Genomic DNA, 18719 nt, shown 5'->3' on the forward strand with positions numbered 1-18719 from the left:
TAGCTGTGCAGTAGGCTCGACATCTCCTTCAAACACATACTCCGGCTTCTTTCCCTTGCCCCTGCCCTTCTTCACTTTGAGCCAATTGAACTGATCCTCCGACGTGAGCGACTTGAAGAACTCTTGCGTCGGCTCATTGAATTCGACCGTCTCCAACCGCTCCGCCACCGTCTTATTCTCCCGCTCCTGTTGTGCCTTTTGCTCTTCACTCCCATACGGTGCGAGACAGAGATAGTGCTCGCGATACACCGCCTTCTCTCCGGCCTCTGGCGCAAAGAACAGCCGAATCTCAACGCCAAACTCCCCGTACCCTGTCTCTTGCACTTCAAACGGGCCGGGCGCTTCGATGGTGCGACTGGCATCGGCGTAGGTGTGGTGGAGTTTGAATTGCACCTTCTTCAGCCATGTCGTCATGTCGGGGCCGTTTGGTAGCGGCCGAACGTAGACTTTCCAGCCTTTTGTGTGGCCGTCTGGGGGTGGATCGGGGTAGGATGGATGTGGGAGGACGTGTGCTTCATTGCCGACGATGAAGTGGCGCGTGATTTTGCAGTTTTTGACCCGTTTGCTGGTGGACGGCGCCATTTGGGGGGAATGTTGTAGGTGTGTGGAAGCGTGAGTCGAGAAGTGAAGATGAGATCCTGTTTTCAGTGGGGCTTTCCCGTTTCGGAAGACTTCACGTGCTGCACATTGAGGCATGGACGATTGAACGGACGTATATCACACAATTGTCACGGGGATGAAAGTCATTCGAAGCACACACACAATCGTCACAATTCGTAGTGCCCGTGTCTAGGTATAGTACGCCATGCCTTGCAATGCAGTCATGCCCCAACGCCGATAATGCAGCATACCAGACCGCAATGAAGACTGGTCCCCGAACGAGCGGACAATCCTCAGTCCTCGTCGCTCTCCATCTCCTCGTCCTCGTCCAACGCCTCCATCGCTTCCTTGATGAAGGGCGCAGCCTGTGTTCATGGTCAGTAAAATGTAAGAGGACTCGTGCATCACCGGCACTCACCTTGACATCAAGATTCAGCGCCGTGGTCAATGCCCGCAGCGCCTCTCCCCTCTCTCCAAGCCCCTTGTAGCACTTGCCCAACAAGAACCACACGTTTGCTTCGTCCGGGGCCTGATCTCGCAGTATCTCCAGCTCCACCAATGCTTCCTGCCAGTGTCGCAGATGCATCAACACCCGTGCTTTCTTGAATCGTGCCAGTGCACTCTGCGGCGCCAGATCCAGTGCTCGTGTGTAGTTCGCCAGTGCTGCCTTCTTATTCCTCAGCTTCTCCAACACCACACCGATGCATACCAGAAGGGTAGAATTGGACGGATTGATCGAGGCCGCGATTCGATAGTGTCGCTCGCTTTCTTCAAGCTTGCCCATTCTTTCGTACGACTTGCCCAGGCCATACCAGCCGCCATATCCCCTCCGGTCGATTGAGACGGCCTTTCGAAAGCTCGACAGCGCGGCATCAAACTCCTCGTTGGCGATGTATTCGTGACCCATCAAGGTCCAGGCATAGGCAAAGGTGTCATCAACCTGCGTGGCTCTCTTGAATGCCGCGATGGCTTGATCGTGCTCTCTGCTCAGACTGAAAGCATTGCCGACAGCCACCCACCGCTCTGGAGCGGCGTGATCGGTTTCAGAAAGATGATGGCAGAGGAAAGTCAGGGCGGTCTCGCGTTTCAGGTGCCAAAGAACAGTGCTGTAGACGTCCATGTCTTCCACCCGCGACGGCTGCAACTTGAGGACCCGGGCAAAGCACTCCTCGGCGGACTTGTAGTCGGCGCCTTCATAATGTGCCTTGCCCAGTTGTGCAAGGACAGCTGGAGTGTCTCTCTGCGCGGATGGAAGTGCGCGGAGAGTACGGATAGCGAGAGAAGTGTCGAAGCGGGTGGTGCTGTAGACTCCCAGCGCAAGGTCACGGAGGGGATCGAGGATGGCAATGAGTGATTCGTACGAGGCTGGAGAGGGTTCGCTTGGTTGTTTGGGTTGTGATGGAGGGAGCTTTTGAATTTGTTGGTCAGCGAGCTGGTTGGTGGATGCCGTGATTGTGGGAACGCTCTTGTCACTGTTGCGACTCGGCGCTCGTTTGGTGTCCTTTTCGTTTCGATCGGGCGGGAGCATCTTGCGATTGCCGCTCACCACCCTGCCCACCGTACTCCCGATCCGGCCCTTGGCACCTGTTGCCGGCTTCGCTGGTCTTTCAGGGGCGGTAGAGTTTACGCGTCCGGCTAGTGAGGCAGCCGTTGAGTCGAAAGCGGTAGATCTGCTGGTGGAAGAGCCCGATCTCGTGCTGGAATGCTGTCCAAAGAGTCGATTGCTTCTTCTCGGCTGTGATGAGGCTGCTGCAGGATCCACAGCAGGTTGCTGGCCCGAGACTGTTCGCTTGTGACCACCGATGCCAGGCCTTGGAGGCTGAATGTGCGCCTGGCTGCTCTCTGACGTCCTTTCTGAAGACTGTCCACGTACTCGCGTCGGCGGCCGTATGGTCTGATCAAACTGTTGTCCTGTTCGCGGCCGTCGTGCAGGGGCTGGAGGGGCAGTTATTTCAGCATCATCCAGAACAACCCCACTCATTGCAATATCCTCATCCAAGACGGTGCTTTCACCAACAGGCGTGTCCCATGTCGTCGGAAAGGGCCTGGTGCTTTTGACGGGAGCATTCCGGTGCTTTACATCCGGGGCCAAGTCTCCGAAGATCTTGGGGGTGGTGCTGAGAGGATCGGCGGAGGGTGTGAAGACTTGCTGGTTAAAGTTGAGTTGTGTCGAAAGCGGTCGTGCAATTTCCTGTGTCTCCGCCTTCAACTCCTCCTCTTTGTCCATTGCTGATGCCGAGACCATGTCCGAGCTGGGTTGAAACATTTTGTGCACTTTCAGGTCTGCACCAACCTTACAAAGACCCTGGAACGCCTCCCAAACGAACGCATTGCATCGATGGGCCTCCACGAAGCAGTCGCCCGCCTTCTTCGCATCTCCATGAGCTCTCCATAATTGACCGAGTACTGTCCAACATGCCGCTGCGTCGGGCAAGCATCTACGGTGAGTGTCGGAGCATTTGTTGAAGTGGTTCTTGCCAGTCCATTGTGGGCGAGATTTCTCCAGGGCATTGGCGCCTTCCACAACTCTGCCTCCGCCTAATTGCAGGCATGCTTGGGCGAAGACATATGCACAACCGAGGTGACGCCCGTTTGCACCGTATCTGTGACTGTAGTCGTAGGCGGCTTTGAAGCGACGCAGCCGGAGATATGTAAGGGCGAGAAGGTGGGAGGAGTCGGGGTTTCGAGGTTCGAGGGCGTGTAAGCGGCCAGCAAGGAAGTTGGCGGTTTCGAGAAGGTCGAAGTCGAGGTGGTAAAAGATTTGGGAGCGGAGCTGGACGGTGGGAGACATTGTGAGGGTTGTATGCACCGTCAAGGCATGTGGGCGGGGGTGTTCATGCGTGTTTGGAGTCGTTCACAACATCTTTGATTGAGCTGATGTCCGGGCCGTGGATTTGCATTTGCACGCGGATGTTGTCATATGCTGATGGAGAACGCTGGAATGCAGTTTCGCAGATCGCCGAGGCCGCTGCGGCCGTGAAGGATGATGCAGATGTGAAAGGTCGTCGTTGCTCGTGCCTTTGTTATGATGGAAGTCGACGATCGGCAAGCGCAGCCACACCAGCCACTCGAGGTCACGCCAAGAGTTCGCCGTCAAGCCACGGCGCCACAGGCAGCTCTGCAGCATCAAATAGATTCTGTCTACAAATGCACGCCTTTCCCTTTATCTAGACGACGACATCATGGCACAAGTATGGCACCATCTGACACTGCTGCCCACGACTCAACTGACCATGCTATAGAAATCCTTGAAAACGCTGGCAGCAAAGAACACATCCACCTTGAATCGCACCCATCTCATCACCCTCGCCATTCATGCAACATATCTTCTCTGCTCTCTGCTCCTCTTCCGACGTCGCTATCGATTCCTTCCATACATTCTCTGCGCACTGCCAGCTCTCGGAATCGAAATCTACTTTGAGCGTCTCGCGCGCCCAACCTTTTCGGCGAATGGCGACTTGAAACGTGCTGGCGAGGATCTGGAAGCAAAGGGACTGACGGAGTGGATGTGGGATGTGTTGTACTGGACTTGGGGATGCATCGTGCTGGTTACACTGGCTGGGACCTGGGCCTGGTGGCTGTATGCTGCAGTGCCGGTGTACACAGTCTACTCGCTGTTCGGAACATATTCAAAAGTCAAAGGAGGAATGGGAGGGTTGATGGGACAAGGCCAGACCGTGGAGGAGAACAGCGGGCAAAGCAAGCGGCAAGCAAAGATGGAAAAGAGAGGAGGTCAAAAGGTGCAATACCGATAGCGGCACTCTAGATTGCTGTCCCCCGTTCGAAGCTGTCGCGAATCTCCGACGTGTACTTGTCGTAGAACCGCGCCAGCTTGAGGTTGAACTGCTTGTTCTTCTCGTTGATGTACGTGACATCGCCGTCCGTCTCATCCCGGCCTCCTCTCTCCCGTCTCTTGCGCAGGCGCACTTCTTCGGCTTTGCGAATGTCTGCCACCAAGCGATCAACAGCAGCTTTGTCCGGCTTGTTTGTAAAGGACGCAGTCGAGTCGGCCGTGGAGTAGAAGCTGCCGTCTTTGTCCACCGCAATCAGCTCGCCACTTTCCGTCTCGACAATCTCGAGGCCCCCGGATCGCACACTGCGCTCGATCGCCTCCGTCTTTTCCCGCTCGTATGCATCACGTCTGCCCTCCATGCTCTCCTTGCCCTTTTCCATCTCTCGAATCTGACGATCGTACACTTTGCCCGCTTCTTTTCGGTAGTCTGCAAAGCCCACTGCATTCTTTCTGCTCGCCTTCTCCTTCATCCGCTCATCCCACCGCTCGCTTTCCTCCACCGTCCAGTCCCACGCTCTCTTCCTTTCGAAATCCTCGCCATCCGCTTCCACGTCCGCCTTGAGCAGCTTGTGCTCGGCGATGTCTTTTTTGCGTTGGAGACTTTGGAGTTGAGAGGGGTCGGCTGCTGCTCGGCGAGCCTCTGTTCTGGTCTCGGCCAAATTGGCCTTGCGCGAAGATTGATTCCGTGCGCGAAGGGCAGCAAAGCGAGCCGCTCTGTCAGTGGCCGCAGAGGAAGATGGGGGTGCTTCATCGGAATGGTGCTCGAGATTCGGGACTGCTTCGTCTTGGTCGTGATTCGGGGACTCGTTCTCGCTCAGGTGTCGCTTGGTGGAGTCGACATCGTCTTCAAGGCCGGGGGAGCCTTTTCTTTTGAGTGAAGAAGGCATCGTCGGTGGTGTGGTGGTGAAAGAGAAAGATGGATGACCGCGGTCAAAGTACTGGCGTGGGTTGGCCAAAAGTCTTGGTGTGGCGCAGTGCAGTCCCACCTTGTCTGACAACCCTCCTTGCCGACTATTGCATCCCACCAACGATCGACTTGGAGATCCCTAATGGAAACTAGCCGTGATGGAACGGCTACTCCTCCCGAACATCCCGCCTACGGAGTGTACCTGACCGAGGACGCAATCCGGTTCATTGTATCCAAGTGCTTACCAGCGCCGCCCAGCAACGTAACCATTGAATGTCTACATCATGACAAGTCCTGGAACAATCGCATCTACTTTGTGCAGACGTCCACAGCACCGTCAGCTCCGCGGTATGTTCTCAAACTGGCTGGTCGCCCATTTCGCCCAGCAGAAATCGAAAACGAAGTAGCGAGTCTTTTGTTGCTTGGCCAGCTTTGCCCGAGCATTCCCACCCCTCGGGTGATTGCATGGTCTCCGGATGGCCAGAGCATTCAGCAAGCCTCGGTGGGCCTGGCTCGCCCTATAGAGATCATGCGAAAGGACATTCCATCCGGCTGGATACTCATGACCCGTCTCGAAGGCGAGGCATTGGAACCATCGACGGCCACTCCGGAAGAGCGGGATGCAATCGCGAAGCAGCTTGCGGAGATTGTTCTTACATGGCGACGAAATATACCGCGTTCCCGTTACTGTGGTAATCTGCACTTTCGTTCTGCAGCAGACGCGACAGCACCGATCAGTGTCGCATACCAGCCTGGGCACGGCCTGCCCTCCCTTCAGGTACACGGCGTCCTCGAAATCGGATCCCAATCCAGCGACCCACTCGATACTACCCTTTCCTTTTGGAAGCATCGGCTCGCCTTTGCGGTGGACACGCTCGCAACGTCAAGCTACCTGGCACCCAATCGACAGAATGGGAGACTTCAACGCCTTCGGAAGTTCATTGACCTCAATTTACCGAATTTATTGCACAACGATCTGGGAGCTTTTGTCTTCTCCCACACCGATTTGTCGCCACGAAATGTCTTGGTAGGAGGATCACCACTGCGCATCGTCGGAATCGTCGACTTTGAGTATTCTGGTTTCTTTCCAGCATTGCAAGAGTTTATGGGCAAGTCGGTGGTCTCGCTCGAGGAGGACGACGAAGGTTGGCCGGTGGACATGTTTACGACCATATTACAAAAGCTTGCTGAATCGACTGATGACGGAGGCCTTTCCGGCCAATCTCCAAGCACGAGGGAGTGGAAGCTCACACAGACATTGATGCGATTGGAGACGTACATTGCTCCGTGGTGGCTGTCAGCAGGTTCTGATGGTCTAGATGCGGCTCTTCAAGATGCGAGGGAAAAGGTCGATCGCTGCTTAGCTAGCCTGCAGAGTGTGTCTACTTATTTTAGGAGCGTTACGCTTTGACGCCCTGGCAATGAATTGCAGAGCTCGTTGCAGAAACTGATTGGGCGAAGTTGGAAGGCTGACAGCCTGCTGTCTCAACCCCTCTGGAAGCGCAACGTTGTTCAAACGCCGCAAATCGGGCGTTCCTTCTAGCTCTGCTGACTTGAGTCCATCGATGCGCAACTTCCTCAGACTCTCCGGATTGCTCACTCAGCATACGCGCCGACTTCCGCAACGTCATTCAGCCGCACCCATGATTTTTCCCCATAAGCTGACGGCATATCCAAACGGCTCCGTATAAGGACCACGATGCCCCAGGACCATGCTACCGAAAACAATCTCTCGTGTGTTGGCGACGTCTGTGCTTAGACCAAAATGCCTTCCCAAGTAATCCTCTGGTCTCAGGCTCGGACAGCATGTCACCTGCTGGAGCGGATGTTGTCGAATCAACCACGTCTGCAGTCGCTCTTCCACCCAATGTCACCCGCAAGACGGCTTCAGGCTCAATTGATGCTGGAAAGCTCGGTCGAAGCTGGAATACCTGATGACACGCGCAAGCCTTACGTCGACGCGGTCAATGCCGGGGTGGCTACATGGGAGAAGGCTTGGGAGGAGACTCAAGCGGAGGTATGTGGTGGAGCGATGGACGTGGATCAGAAGTCTGCTAATGGGAAACAAAGGGCAACTTGCTATTTGTGCACGAGCATGCACAGTTTGCCACCTCGATTGACTCGGCACTCGAATATGTCCGACACGCATGGAACTCTGATGCTCCTTCTAAACCGATCAACTTCACCATGATCCCCGACAATCTCCTGCTCAAACCAGGCACTGCCGTCATCCTCACCACTCGTCATCCGGCGTGGGTCATACCAGCGGTATGCCGCGCCATGGGCCACATCGAGGGTGATGCCAACCGTTCGAACTTGATCTTCGTTTGCAATATGCACTGGCAGAGAGCTCTCTACGACTGGTACACTCAAAACGGTGTCAAGGCTGTCGTCGTAGAAGCAGAAGATTACATGACGAGCCCAGATCTGGTGCGAAAGCTGTGCAGTGAGGTCGGCCTGGACCCAGAACGTGCCCTCTTCAGCTGGCCGCGCGCCACAGAAGAGGAGAAAGCCAGCATGCGTCCGGTTGTGGTGCATTTACTGCATTCACTGCTGAACTCCACCGGGATCATCCCAGGAAAGGCGAACCCGCCACCTATCCTTCCGGATGAGGAGGTGAAATGGAAGCAAGAATTTGGGGAGGAACGCGCGCGTTTGATCAAAGAATTGGTCGATGCCGCTATGCCGGATTACGAGTATCTGAGGGCTCGGAAGTTGACGTTATGATGGATGTTGGTGGAGAATCTAGGTGCATCGCTAATGTGTATCGGTGGCTTGACAGCAAATCAACATGACGATGAAATGGCTGAAGATGGTTCACCTTTGATTGGAACAGGCTGCAGCAGCCGAGAAGTCACATCGTCCTGTCGTCGTCAACGCGGATGATGTTCTTGGTAGTCCGGATGTTCTTGCACGTCTGGTATCGTTGCTGGTGGAGATCCTGCAGGACTTGTCTTGAGCTGGAAATCAACTGGGGATAAGGATGTAGATCCACATGCAAAGGTTTTCCAAAGCACTCTCTCGCAAGCGAGGGCATACTTGCCAGTGAAATCTCGAAGTGAGTGTCTCCCGAGAAAGAAATGGATGCTTGGATGGAGCAATGCGGCGAAGATGAAACATTTCGTGGACGATGCGATGGGAGATTACGAATTCTTCAAGGCCAGGTCTATGAAAGCCGTGGATCGATAGATTCTCTATACATCTTCCCCCGCCTCTCGTCTCAACAGCAGTGCCGTCTCTTCGATCTTACTCAAAAACGGACTATGCCCGCTCTGAATCTCCAAGAATCGCCATTTCGGTCGAACATCCGTCTCCTCCAACAACGGCTTGAATCGCCCCTCCCAAAACATCTGCCTCGGGATGGCGCAGTCTTCAGTGCAAACTACATATGTCGCTTCGCATAACCGCCAGCCCTCGGACGTGGTTTGAGAGAAGAGCGCGGGAAACCATTGTGGAAGACAATGGGATGCAGCCTGGGCGGCGAACGACGCTTTCATGTCGTTGTAGAAGACGGGGATAGGCTCGGGAACACTGCGCCAGTTATTGGACGTGATTGCCCACGGGTGCGGCGCGTCGGGATCTGGCGACGACATGGCTCCACCGCGAGGCAGGATGAAGGCTGCCAAGTAGATTACTCGGACGACTTTGGCTCTCGTGCTTGGGGAAAGGGCGGCGATGGCCTCCGCGCCTGGTGCTCCAGCATATGAATGGAAGACTGGGAGGATGGAGGAGTGGGTTGCAGCGGCGGCTTCGATGGCCTTTTGCACTGCATGAGCATCGTCGGAGAGGAGGGCTTGATTGCCCATGGAAGGCAAAGCAGGGGCAGAGGTTGTGTAGCCGTGCTGTTCGAGTGCATCTTGGAGGAAGCGCATGTGCCAGGGTGTGTGGTATGACCCGTGGACGAGAATGATGTGGGTGTCTATTGGGGGCGTCATTTTCGAGATGCACTGGACGAGATATTGCAGCAAAATGTTATTGCTTGCGATTTCGAAGAGTCTTCATGACGCTGGCTCGAAGATGTTCCTGTGCGGCTGAAAATCAGTGAGGCTCGAAGATGTTCCCGTGCGGCTGAGAATTAGTGATCACCGAACGACATCTCTCCGCCTCCATTGCACGATAAATCGCTCGAACGAGACCGGGCGTCGAGTGAGTACAGGCTGTAAGAACATACTACTTCGAAGTATCGTCGGATCCTTGCCGTTAGGAAACGCAACCGAGGCTTGCGGCGGCTGTGAAGCATATGCAGAGCACGAGAGGGCCAACGAACAAGGCTCGCGAGACCTGCAGCCGATGCACTAAGTACCGTCGGCGAAATTGCATCCGACATCTCCGGTACAGCCGCGTTCTACTCTCCTCACTATCTTGTTGCACTGGTCGCAGCGACAATGACATCGACGTCTGGCATGGCGAATCCAATACCTCGTGTACCCCGGATGGGGATCGTGGTGAGGGACCGACAAAGGCTTTATGGCTCTCTGCAACAGCGCGCAGTGCTTTGGCTATACGAGTACTTACTCTCTTCCTGGAATGACGTTCAAGCGCTCAGATGACCTGGTGCTGTTAGAGGACGAAAAGTGCTCCAGCTGGATTGAGCACCATGTTGCGTATCAGCTTCCTGACATGTCACGAGGTGTAGCCTAGTATGATGCAACCATTTGGGAGCATCTACAGTCAATCTGCCATTCCCCCACGCATCTTCATGTCAGGCGTGTTGAGCTCAGCAACTCTTTCGTTGAAGCGAGAAGCCCCTTGTTCCAATACTCGAGACTGGTCATCGCCGAGACTGGCAAAGTATGCTTCGTTGCTTTGAAGCTCGCGCTTCTCGGCGTCTCCGAAATTCACTGCGTATCCTTCTCGCATTGAGGCTTTGAGCGCACGAAGTACCGCTCCACTGTTGTACGTGATGCCTCCAGCAATGCGAAACGCGGCTGGGAGGAGGTCATCCGGTGTTTCCGTTACCTCTGAGACAAGATTCCAAGCGAGAGCTTTGGATGCTGGAATTGGCATGGAGGCCATCGAGGCTAACTTGGCATTTGATGGACCACAAATTCGGGGGAGCAACTGGGAGAGACCTCGGATCGCGTGGACGCCGTCTGGAATGCAAGTCAGTGCTGGCGGGTAGCCAAGGGAGGCCGCAACTTGCACATCGCATGGTTATCGCGAAAGACAGCCTCCTTTGACGCAAGGACAATGTCGCAGCTCATTGCAATCTCGAAACCGCCCGTTAGTGCTGCACCTTGCACGCATCCAATAATGGGCACTCGCGATTGTTGGACGGCGTAGTATGGGTCGACTGCTCGAACCCAGTAAGCCGCGAATCCGGGATTGTCACGAATGGCGTTGATATCGATGCCGGCGCAGAACGACTTGCCAGTAGCGTTCAAGATGATGACTTTGATCTAAAAGGCTCGTGAGGAAGGGCTCAGGCGCGGTGCATTGTGTTTTACCTCGTCGGATTCCAGACTGTTCAGCCGATCGAGCTCGCGAGCGATGGCGCCCATCATCGTTGGAGTCAGCGTGTTGTGCGTCTCGGGATCGTGCAGAGTCACCACCCACACCCCGGGCGACCGCTCGCGAGACAGCAGGACTTCATGATCATGGCTTGTGTCGTGCGCCGCCGCCCAAATGCTATCCTGGTTTGCCATTGTAGTGAAGACGGGTAAGGACGGCAGTACCCCGCACGAAGTGTTGAACGATCCTTCATCACGATGCAAACAATAATTCTATCAACCTGCTTAAGGTATTGTAGTCTACAGATTTTCTGCCTCTCTTTTGACCTGTCCATTCAAAACCGGAGGTCCGTTGACAGCTGGTGCTGGAGCCGTCCCATTCTTCGCCCTGTATTCCGAAAGACTCAGACTGTCCGGCGAGTAGTACGGACGTTCGCCAAAGACTGCCGTCCGCTTGCCCTCACGCTGAGAGGTCTCATATCCACCGGGAATGGCGCGATGGGCAACAACACGGTTATCCCAAAACGCTACACTTCCAGGCTCCCACTTCCACCGGACTGTCAGATCGTCGGCGGCGTGAAGGTGTTCTCGTAAGAAGTTCAAGGTGTGGATGGCTTCTTGCCCTTTGAGCTCTTCGAGATGGATCACGAAAGATGGATTGTAAAAGAGCGACTTGAGTTTCGTCACTGGATGTGTGCGGACCAGCGGGTGAGATCTTCTGACGGGACCACGGAAGGGGGCACCGCCGTTGGCCAGAGTATTAATGTAGCTACGGTACTGTGAGCGTCGATCGAGGGGGGATTGCGGTTCGACATACCCAGCTTCTGAGCTGTGGACAGCGTGCAGTCCGTCAAACAGTTTTTGAAATGTCGGACTGAGCTTCTCGTACAGCGCCGTCTGAGAGGTGAAGATCGTGTCTCCTCCAAAGTCCGGAGTCTTGAGCATGTTCAGCATGGTATACGCGGGCGGATTGATCTCGAAGGAGTGGTCTGCGTGGTAGTCCGCTCCGTACGATGCGTATTCGCGGATGTCGCTGGAGACTGTCAGCATCGTGGCTGTGTGAGGATCGAGCAGCGTACTAATCGCGGCCAATGATGGTGACATGTCGGGGATCTTGCTGATTTGGGTCGCGGTCTTGCTGGGGGGAAGTCAGACGGGAGAGAACGAGGGTCGGAGGCGGCTCACAATGCCGTAATGTTTCGTCAGCTCGTACTGCTCTTCGACTGTGATGTCTTGATCTCGGAAGAAGACCACGCAGCGCTGTAGAGATCAGCGTGCGATCGCTTGGGAGCATGGAAGACGATACCTCTGCGGCGAGCAGTGCCAGCTCATCCCTTTGCTCCGCAGTCAACCTGTTGAGCTGGACTCCTACCAATTCCGTTCCAATCCATGGCGTCAAGTGGCGGACTTTTGTCGCAGCACTCAGAAGCGATTTCTTCTCGGGATCGGCACAAGAAGCACGATCTTTGGCCGGCTCAACATGCTCCACGAGCGGGTACGGCGCCCTGTATTCAAGGACCTTGTCGGTCACTGGCAGATGGTGCACCATGGTGAAGTACGGCAAGCAACAGTCTGGAGACTTTCGGCGTCGGAGCAGAATATATATTTCCGAAAACGCCAGAAGTACCCCGCCGCCCACCTCGCCCACGTTCTCCAGCTCTTCATCTTATCGTCCTCAGGGCCAAAATCGTCGTGTCCAATTCGCTCGGCGTAAGCACTATGCATGAGATCGACGGAGCCGCCGAGCGAAGGAGCCTGCGCGAAACTATCCCTCCCCCGTTGAGAGGACATGTATCACACCATCGATACTTCCCTCGCGTGGCATCATCGAATCGAGCAATGATGTGCCAGCTGACCCTGCATGTCGCACGCTGTCACCAATACGAAGAAGCTCTCACGATATTGCGAGCCTGCGAAGCTTGATCGCGTGCTTGGGCGAGGCTGCGTTGCAACACGCTCCGGGGACATGCGACCTGGCGTGATGCCGAAACCTGCATATGGCTGCTGGTCTAGAAGAAAATCCCGGTCCATAGTCAGCTCCATATAAGCCGATGTTGCGGACTTTGAACGCAAGGGGGGATTGTCTCTCTTCAACCTCAGCATGGCGGACGACAAGAAGACGCTTCCCCCAACGGTGGCGACCGAGCAAGAAACCACCTCCCTCAGCGATGTCGACATTGGAAAGGATGTCTTCGATACCTCCGACTTTGATCCAGTACTGGCGAAGAAGATGGCTCTCATCAACGATGCCATCGACCAGGTTGGAATGACGCCGTGGCAGTGGAAGCTCTTCTTCCTCAATGGCTTTGGTTACGCGGTCGACAGTGTAAGAGGTGTTTCTGATTGAACGAGGATGTCGCTGACGCGGCGCAGTTGCTCGTTGTGTGCCAGAGTATTGCGAACCCCGCCGGTGCGTTTGACTCGTCCGTCTTTCCTGTTTCATTGCTCACATATGGTAGTCGCTCAGCAGTACGGCATGCCGAGTAAGGATATCCAAGGCATTCCACTCGCATCCCAAGTCGGGCTCTTGGTGGGCGCTGGCGTCTGGGGCTTCTCTGCCGACATCATCGGAAGACGATTGGCGTTCAACTCGAGCCTCTTCATCTGCGCAATCTTCGTCGTCATTGCCGGCGCCATGCCGAATTACATTTCTTTCTCCGCAATGTGAGTGCTGAGGGGACTGATTGTCGGCGCTGTCTGATCACTGTCCCAGGGTCGCCATCTATTCCGCCGCTGCCGGAGGCAATTACATTCTCGATGCGACAAACTTTCTCGAGTTTCTCCCTCGCACCCACGCTTGGCTAGTTGTGAGTAGTCTCATCTGAGGGAATGTGGAGATATGCTGACTATCGCAGACTTTCATGGCGGTATGTCGATTGGATTGGGCACAAGGAATCGAGGCTGACTGAATGTTCCAGCTCTGGTGGGCCGTGGGATACACAATCACCGGGCTTTTGGCTTGGGTAAGACGGATTCCGACGTGAATGAGCCTTGCTGATCCGTCCCAAGGCCTATCTCAGCAACTTCTCTTGCGCTCCGGATGCTACCGTGGCGGAATGCACCAATGCAGACAACATGGGTACATAAGGTTGTCTTCGTGTATGGTCTCGACTGACCACTGACAGGCTGGCGCTACCTTCACTTCACCGCCGGCGGACTCGTCCTCGTCATGGCCGTGGCTCGTTTGTTCATCGTCAAAATGCAGCAGGTGAGCAGTGTCCCCTTCACCTTACGTTCCTCACTGACGGAAGAACAGACTCCGCGCTGGCTCATCAGTCAGAACCGCGACGAAGAAGCATACACTGTCGTACTCAGTATCTCGGAGAAGTACAAACGCCCGCTCAGCCTCACTCTGGAGACGCTCCAATCGCAAGGCCGTGTGCTGCACACCGAGAAATCCGTCTGGTCCGCTCTCCGTCTGCGCAAGCACTTCGGCGGCCTCTTCGAGACGAAGCTGCTCATGTACTCGACCATCATGATCATACTCAACTGGTTTGTCATCGGCATGGTCTCGCCTTTGTACAGCGTGTTCTTGCCGTACTATCTGAAATCTCGAGGCGCTGCGGTTGGCTCGGACAGCAACTACGTAGTATGGAGAAACTACGCCATCAACCAGGTCTCCGGGCTCTTTGGACCAATGATTGCCGGCGTGCTCGTCGAGACACGCTTCGTCGGCCGCCGCGGCACCCTCGCCATTGGCGCCCTCATCACCATGGTACTTCAATTCGGTTATACACAAATCCGCACTCCCGCGCAAAACCTGGGCGTGAGTTGTGCGATCACGGCTGCAAGTAACATCTACTACGGTTGCCTGTACGCATACACTCCGGAGATCCTGCCGTCGGCACATCGCGCCACGGGCTATGGCCTCAACGTTGTCCTGAATCGCGTGGGCGGAATCATCGGCGTGCTGATCGGCTCGTACGCCAACGTCGAAACCACTGCGCCGCTGTTCGTCTGTGCTGGACTGTTTGGACTGCTAGTCGTCTTCTCCTTGATGCTGCCGTTTGAGTCGCGCGGCAAGCGGAGCGTCTGAGAGAGAGCGATGGTGGCGGCAGAGAAGGCGGGTGGGGCAAGGCTGCTCCATCACAGTACGGAGGGCGCAGACAACACACGGTGAGCATGACGAGGCTTGGAACCATCTCTGCGCCATCTCTAGTTGTAAGACAAGCTTCTGCCCAGCACATCTTCTACTGATATCCGTCGCTTGACATCGTCAATGGCACCCTTCTACCAGACCAAGCCACCTTGCAAGTCCCAAACTTTCGGTCAACTCCTCTCGTCTTCACAACTTCACCTAACTGTATCTACATTGGAGTTTTTAAAAAACTCCATAGAAAATCTACTAAAACCTCCAAGTTTTTTTAAAAAGTAAAATATAAATGGAGTTTTTAAAAATATTAGTTTATAAAGATAGGATTTATAAAGTAAAGAGATTAAAAGAATAGATTTTATAAAAACTCCTTTAGTATTATAAGAATTTAGATCTATTTATTTATTTTAGTTTAAAGAAATCTAATAGACTTAAAAAGTTAGAAGCTAGTTAAAGTACATTCGAAAACCCTTTTAGCTTAAACTTTAAATAAATTTAACTATAATAGTTTCTTTTAATATTATTTTAGTTTTATTTAATTAATAAAAGAAAACAGAAAGAAAAGAAGAATAAGTACTTATTTAAAAGATTAGGATAAGAAAAGTTAAAAAAAAACTTTAATAAAACTAAAATAGTTATTTTAAGTAATTAAAGTGTTTTAAGTTTATATTAGAGTTTAACTAAGAGAAAAAGAATATATAAGAAAGCTCTTTTTATTTTATCTTTGTCTTTTCTTTTATATCTACTTTAAACTACTTTAATTATAACTAACTATTTAAAAATGGATTTAATTACTTTAAATCAATTACTTATAAATAATAAAGATTATATTAAAGGAGATTCTTATAATAATTCTACTATTATAGAAAGTACTTATACTAATAATATAGAGAATACTATTCTAAATTATAATATAGAAATTAAAGTTTTATTTTGTACTATTTGTAAAACTAATCTAGATAGAAATAACTATTTAAAACATTTAAAAGATAAACATTTTACTATTTATAAAAGTTATAAAGAATCTTCTAAATTAGAAGTACTTAAAACTAATATAGAAGAACTAGAATTTAATGACTTAGCTAAATTAGAAGATATTTTAAAGCCTAATCTATTTTACTTTAAAGAGTTAGATTTAAATTTAAAAGGATATAAATGTATAGAATGTAATTATATTAATATTAATTATAAAGAAGTTAGAATTCACTTTAATACTAATCACTTTAATAGTAATAAAAGTAGTAAATCTAAAGTAAACTATATTATAAATCAGGTTCCTTTACAATATATTAAAGGTAATAATAAAAATACTAAACTATACTTTATACCTAAAATACCTAATATAAGTAAAAAGAATACTAGTACTAACTTATATATTAACTCTAATAGTTCTAATTCTAGTATAGAATCTATTACTTCTAAAAAGTCTAATAGTTCTAAAGAACTAGATTTAAAAGAAGATATTATAAAAGATTATCTTAAAGAGAATTTAGAAGAGAATAAACTAAATAATAATATAAATATTAATAATAATAGACTTTTAAACTCTTATATTAAGAAATCTAATATTTATATCTTTTTAAAAGATAAAGATAGAGAGTCTTTAGTAAATCTAGTATATAATATTAAAGAAGAAGATAAAGATCTAAGTGTTTTTAATAGAATAGACTATAATAAATTAGAAGATATTATTATAGATTGTTTACTTTATATACATTCTAAAATCACTAATATAAGCTTAGGATTAAGACAAAAGCTAAATCAAAATAATAGTAGTAATACTAGAGTATTTAAAGACTTTATACCTTTAGAGAATAAGTCTACTACTAAGACTTACTTTACTTATTATGCTAAACTACTTAGCTTTATTATTAAAGTACGTTATATTAAAGGGAAATATAAGAATACAATAGGTAAAGAAAGAACTTACTTTGATTTAGTAAAGAACTTTACTATTAACTTAGAAGCTAAAGAAGCTTTAAAGAATATTATTCCGTTTAACTTAGATTTAATAGATTTAGAAGATAAAGAACTAACTAAAGAGAAAGAAGAGTTTTATACTTATATTATAGAGTTTTACATTAGTTTACTTAAAGATAATACTACTTTAACTTTAGATAATAATACTAGTTTAAATAATATAGTTCTAAGCTACTTCTTTATAACTAATCTAGATATTAATACTAAAGAGATTAAAAATATAGATCTAATAGGAAAGCTTACTAGTTATATTCTTTATAATAGTAAACTACTTACTATAGAATATTTCTACTTTAAAGAGTTAAATAATATAAAGTATACTTATAATGATTTTAATGATTTTCTTTCTACTTATTTAACTAATAGTTCTAATAATTACTTTGAATTCATTAGTATTCTAAGGCCTTATCTCTTAGCTTTAAATAAAGAAAGAGAATCTACTAATTATATTATAAAAGAAACTAGTTTAAATATTATAGAATATAATACTATAGAGTATTCTATTACTAAGATTAAAGAGCTCTTTAAGAATGTTTATATTAATTTAGAAGATATTTTACTAAAGAAGCTTTTAAAGATAACTTCTATAGATTCTTTAGATATAGACTTTAATACTATAAATGATAATACCTTTATAAGTAATATAGATTATTATATAATAGATACTTTAGAATTAAAATATCTTAAAACTAATAGGCCTTACTTTTTAACTCAATTATTAACTAAAGGAACCTATTATAATAAAACACTATTAAAAGATATAAAGAAAGATACTAAGACTTTAAGATTTAAAGATACTAATATAGAAATATTTAATACTAATATTAATAGGTTTTTAGAATACTTAACTCTCGCTATTTATTTATATAGCGGAGGTCCTTTAAGAGGAACCGAATTAACTACTATACTTTATAAGAATATAGAAACTAAAACTAGAAGTCTAATATATAATAAAGAAGATAATACCTTTATAATTTCTACTAATTATAGTAAGACTAATAATATTACTAGGAAGAATAGAACAAATATACGCTATTTACCGCCTTATTTAAGTAAACTATTAATTATATACTTAGTATTAATAATACCTTTTAAAGATTACTTATATAAAAACTACTATAACTTTAAAGACTATTCTAGTCCTTATCTATTAACTAAAGATAATAAAGTAATAGAAAGTAATACTATTAGTAGGATCTTAAAGAGAGAATCTAGTTTATTATTTAAAGAAGGTTTAACTATTAAATCTTATAGAAAGATTATTAATTATATAATTAAAACTAAATTTAATAATTATGATTATAGTAGTAATAGTAGTAATAATAATAGCGAAGAAGAAGATTTAATCGAAGATAGACAAGCTAATAGATCTACTAGAACTAGTTTAAATCATTACCTTAATATTGAAAATCCTTTTAATACTTTAAAAAGTAAAGATTTAACTAATAAAGTTAAAGAATTTAGTATAAAATATTGGTCTTTCTTTAATCTATTAGATAAACGCGATTATAAAGAGAATAGTACTTTAGAATTAAGTGTAAATAAACTAGAATCTACTACTAAGACTAAGGAATTAAGTATAAGTAGTAGTATATCTTTAGATTTATTAGAGTTAAACATTAAAGAGTTATATAAAGATTCTAAAGTAACTTTTAAGAATAATGAACAAAAAGAAGCATTAATAGCTTTAACTAATAATACTACTTATTTAACTTTTATTAATAAAACTAGTAGCGGAAAAAGCCTATTATATTTATTATTAGCTTATACCTTTAAAGAGAAGATATATATTATTATAAGTCCTAGAATTACTTTAACTAAAGATTTATATAAAAAAGCAAAAGATCTTAATTTAAATCCTAGTACTTTAGAAGATTTTAGTAGTAAAAATAGTAA

The 18719-nt window shown here is 48.2% G+C and overlaps 12 protein-coding genes across 12 annotated transcripts; 5 read left to right on the forward strand and 7 right to left on the reverse strand.

The window, feature by feature from the left end:
* Positions 1-48: 48 nt before the first annotated feature.
* Positions 49-564, reverse strand: BDY17DRAFT_232193 (yeats family-domain-containing protein; the record flags this gene model as incomplete). The annotated part of the gene is made up of 1 exon (XM_033730232.1): positions 49-564. A coding segment is annotated over one exon (516 nt), but the record flags the coding sequence as incomplete, so codon positions are not given.
* Positions 565-729: 165 nt separating this feature from the next.
* BDY17DRAFT_299258 (uncharacterized protein) lies at positions 730-3617 on the reverse strand. Its single transcript, XM_033733872.1, has 2 exons — positions 1019-3617; positions 730-965 (listed from the first exon to the last, which is right to left on the reverse strand). The coding sequence occupies exons 1-2, from the start codon at positions 3389-3391 to the stop codon at positions 894-896; spliced, it is 2445 nt and encodes an 814-aa protein (XP_033589417.1). The 5' UTR covers positions 3392-3617; the 3' UTR covers positions 730-893.
* A 132-nt stretch (positions 3618-3749) lies between these two features.
* Positions 3750-4359, forward strand: BDY17DRAFT_267527 (DUF788 domain protein). The gene is made up of 2 exons (XM_033731910.1): positions 3750-3791; positions 3843-4359. Exons 1-2 carry the CDS (start codon positions 3783-3785, stop codon positions 4353-4355), a joined length of 522 nt encoding a protein of 173 aa, XP_033589418.1. The 5' UTR covers positions 3750-3782; the 3' UTR covers positions 4356-4359.
* Position 4360: 1 nt separating this feature from the next.
* BDY17DRAFT_299260 (putative pre-mRNA splicing protein) lies at positions 4361-5379 on the reverse strand (the record flags this gene model as incomplete). Its single annotated transcript, XM_033733873.1, has 1 exon — positions 4361-5379. The coding sequence occupies exon 1, from the start codon at positions 5278-5280 to the stop codon at positions 4363-4365; it is 918 nt and encodes a 305-aa protein (XP_033589419.1). The 5' UTR covers positions 5281-5379.
* A 63-nt stretch (positions 5380-5442) lies between these two features.
* On the forward strand, positions 5443-6711 carry BDY17DRAFT_325100 (phosphotransferase enzyme family-domain-containing protein; the record flags this gene model as incomplete). Its single annotated transcript, XM_033737302.1, has 1 exon — positions 5443-6711. One exon carries the CDS (start codon positions 5443-5445, stop codon positions 6709-6711), a length of 1269 nt encoding a protein of 422 aa, XP_033589420.1.
* Positions 6712-7167: 456 nt separating this feature from the next.
* On the forward strand, positions 7168-8027 carry BDY17DRAFT_325101 (uncharacterized protein; the record flags this gene model as incomplete). The annotated part of the gene is made up of 2 exons (XM_033737303.1): positions 7168-7317; positions 7371-8027. The coding sequence occupies 2 exons, from the start codon at positions 7168-7170 to the stop codon at positions 8025-8027; spliced, it is 807 nt and encodes a 268-aa protein (XP_033589421.1).
* Positions 8028-8494: 467 nt separating this feature from the next.
* Positions 8495-9235, reverse strand: BDY17DRAFT_252082 (Alpha/beta hydrolase fold-1; the record flags this gene model as incomplete). Its single annotated transcript, XM_033731221.1, has 1 exon — positions 8495-9235. One exon carries the CDS (start codon positions 9233-9235, stop codon positions 8495-8497), a length of 741 nt encoding a protein of 246 aa, XP_033589422.1.
* A 736-nt stretch (positions 9236-9971) lies between these two features.
* On the reverse strand, positions 9972-10316 carry BDY17DRAFT_325103 (uncharacterized protein; the record flags this gene model as incomplete). Its single annotated transcript, XM_033737304.1, has 1 exon — positions 9972-10316. The coding sequence occupies one exon, from the start codon at positions 10314-10316 to the stop codon at positions 9972-9974; it is 345 nt and encodes a 114-aa protein (XP_033589423.1).
* Positions 10317-10405: 89 nt separating this feature from the next.
* On the reverse strand, positions 10406-10945 carry BDY17DRAFT_325104 (ClpP/crotonase-like domain-containing protein; the record flags this gene model as incomplete). Its single annotated transcript, XM_033737305.1, has 2 exons — positions 10406-10699; positions 10748-10945. The coding sequence occupies 2 exons, from the start codon at positions 10943-10945 to the stop codon at positions 10406-10408; spliced, it is 492 nt and encodes a 163-aa protein (XP_033589424.1).
* A 20-nt stretch (positions 10946-10965) lies between these two features.
* On the reverse strand, positions 10966-12390 carry BDY17DRAFT_299268 (putative alpha-ketoglutarate-dependent sulfonate dioxygenase). Its single transcript, XM_033733874.1, has 5 exons — positions 12057-12390; positions 11936-12010; positions 11830-11888; positions 11568-11783; positions 10966-11519 (listed from the first exon to the last, which is right to left on the reverse strand). Exons 1-5 carry the CDS (start codon positions 12297-12299, stop codon positions 11051-11053), a joined length of 1062 nt encoding a protein of 353 aa, XP_033589425.1. The 5' UTR covers positions 12300-12390; the 3' UTR covers positions 10966-11050.
* Positions 12391-15106, forward strand: BDY17DRAFT_299274 (putative sugar transporter). Its single transcript, XM_033733875.1, has 9 exons — positions 12391-13076; positions 13124-13160; positions 13210-13414; positions 13464-13557; positions 13606-13617; positions 13669-13713; positions 13760-13829; positions 13876-13958; positions 14007-15106. The coding sequence occupies exons 1-9, from the start codon at positions 12852-12854 to the stop codon at positions 14784-14786; spliced, it is 1551 nt and encodes a 516-aa protein (XP_033589426.1). The 5' UTR covers positions 12391-12851; the 3' UTR covers positions 14787-15106.
* A 518-nt stretch (positions 15107-15624) lies between these two features.
* Positions 15625-18514, forward strand: BDY17DRAFT_311256 (uncharacterized protein; the record flags this gene model as incomplete). Its single annotated transcript, XM_033735514.1, has 3 exons — positions 15625-17812; positions 17900-18468; positions 18509-18514. 3 exons carry the CDS (start codon positions 15625-15627, stop codon positions 18512-18514), a joined length of 2763 nt encoding a protein of 920 aa, XP_033589427.1.
* Positions 18515-18719: the final 205 nt, after the last annotated feature.

This window comes from Neohortaea acidophila (genome assembly GCF_010093505.1).
Source record: "Neohortaea acidophila strain CBS 113389 unplaced genomic scaffold BDY17scaffold_6, whole genome shotgun sequence".
In the NCBI taxonomy this organism is placed as follows: Eukaryota; Fungi; Ascomycota; class Dothideomycetes; order Mycosphaerellales; family Teratosphaeriaceae; genus Neohortaea; species Neohortaea acidophila.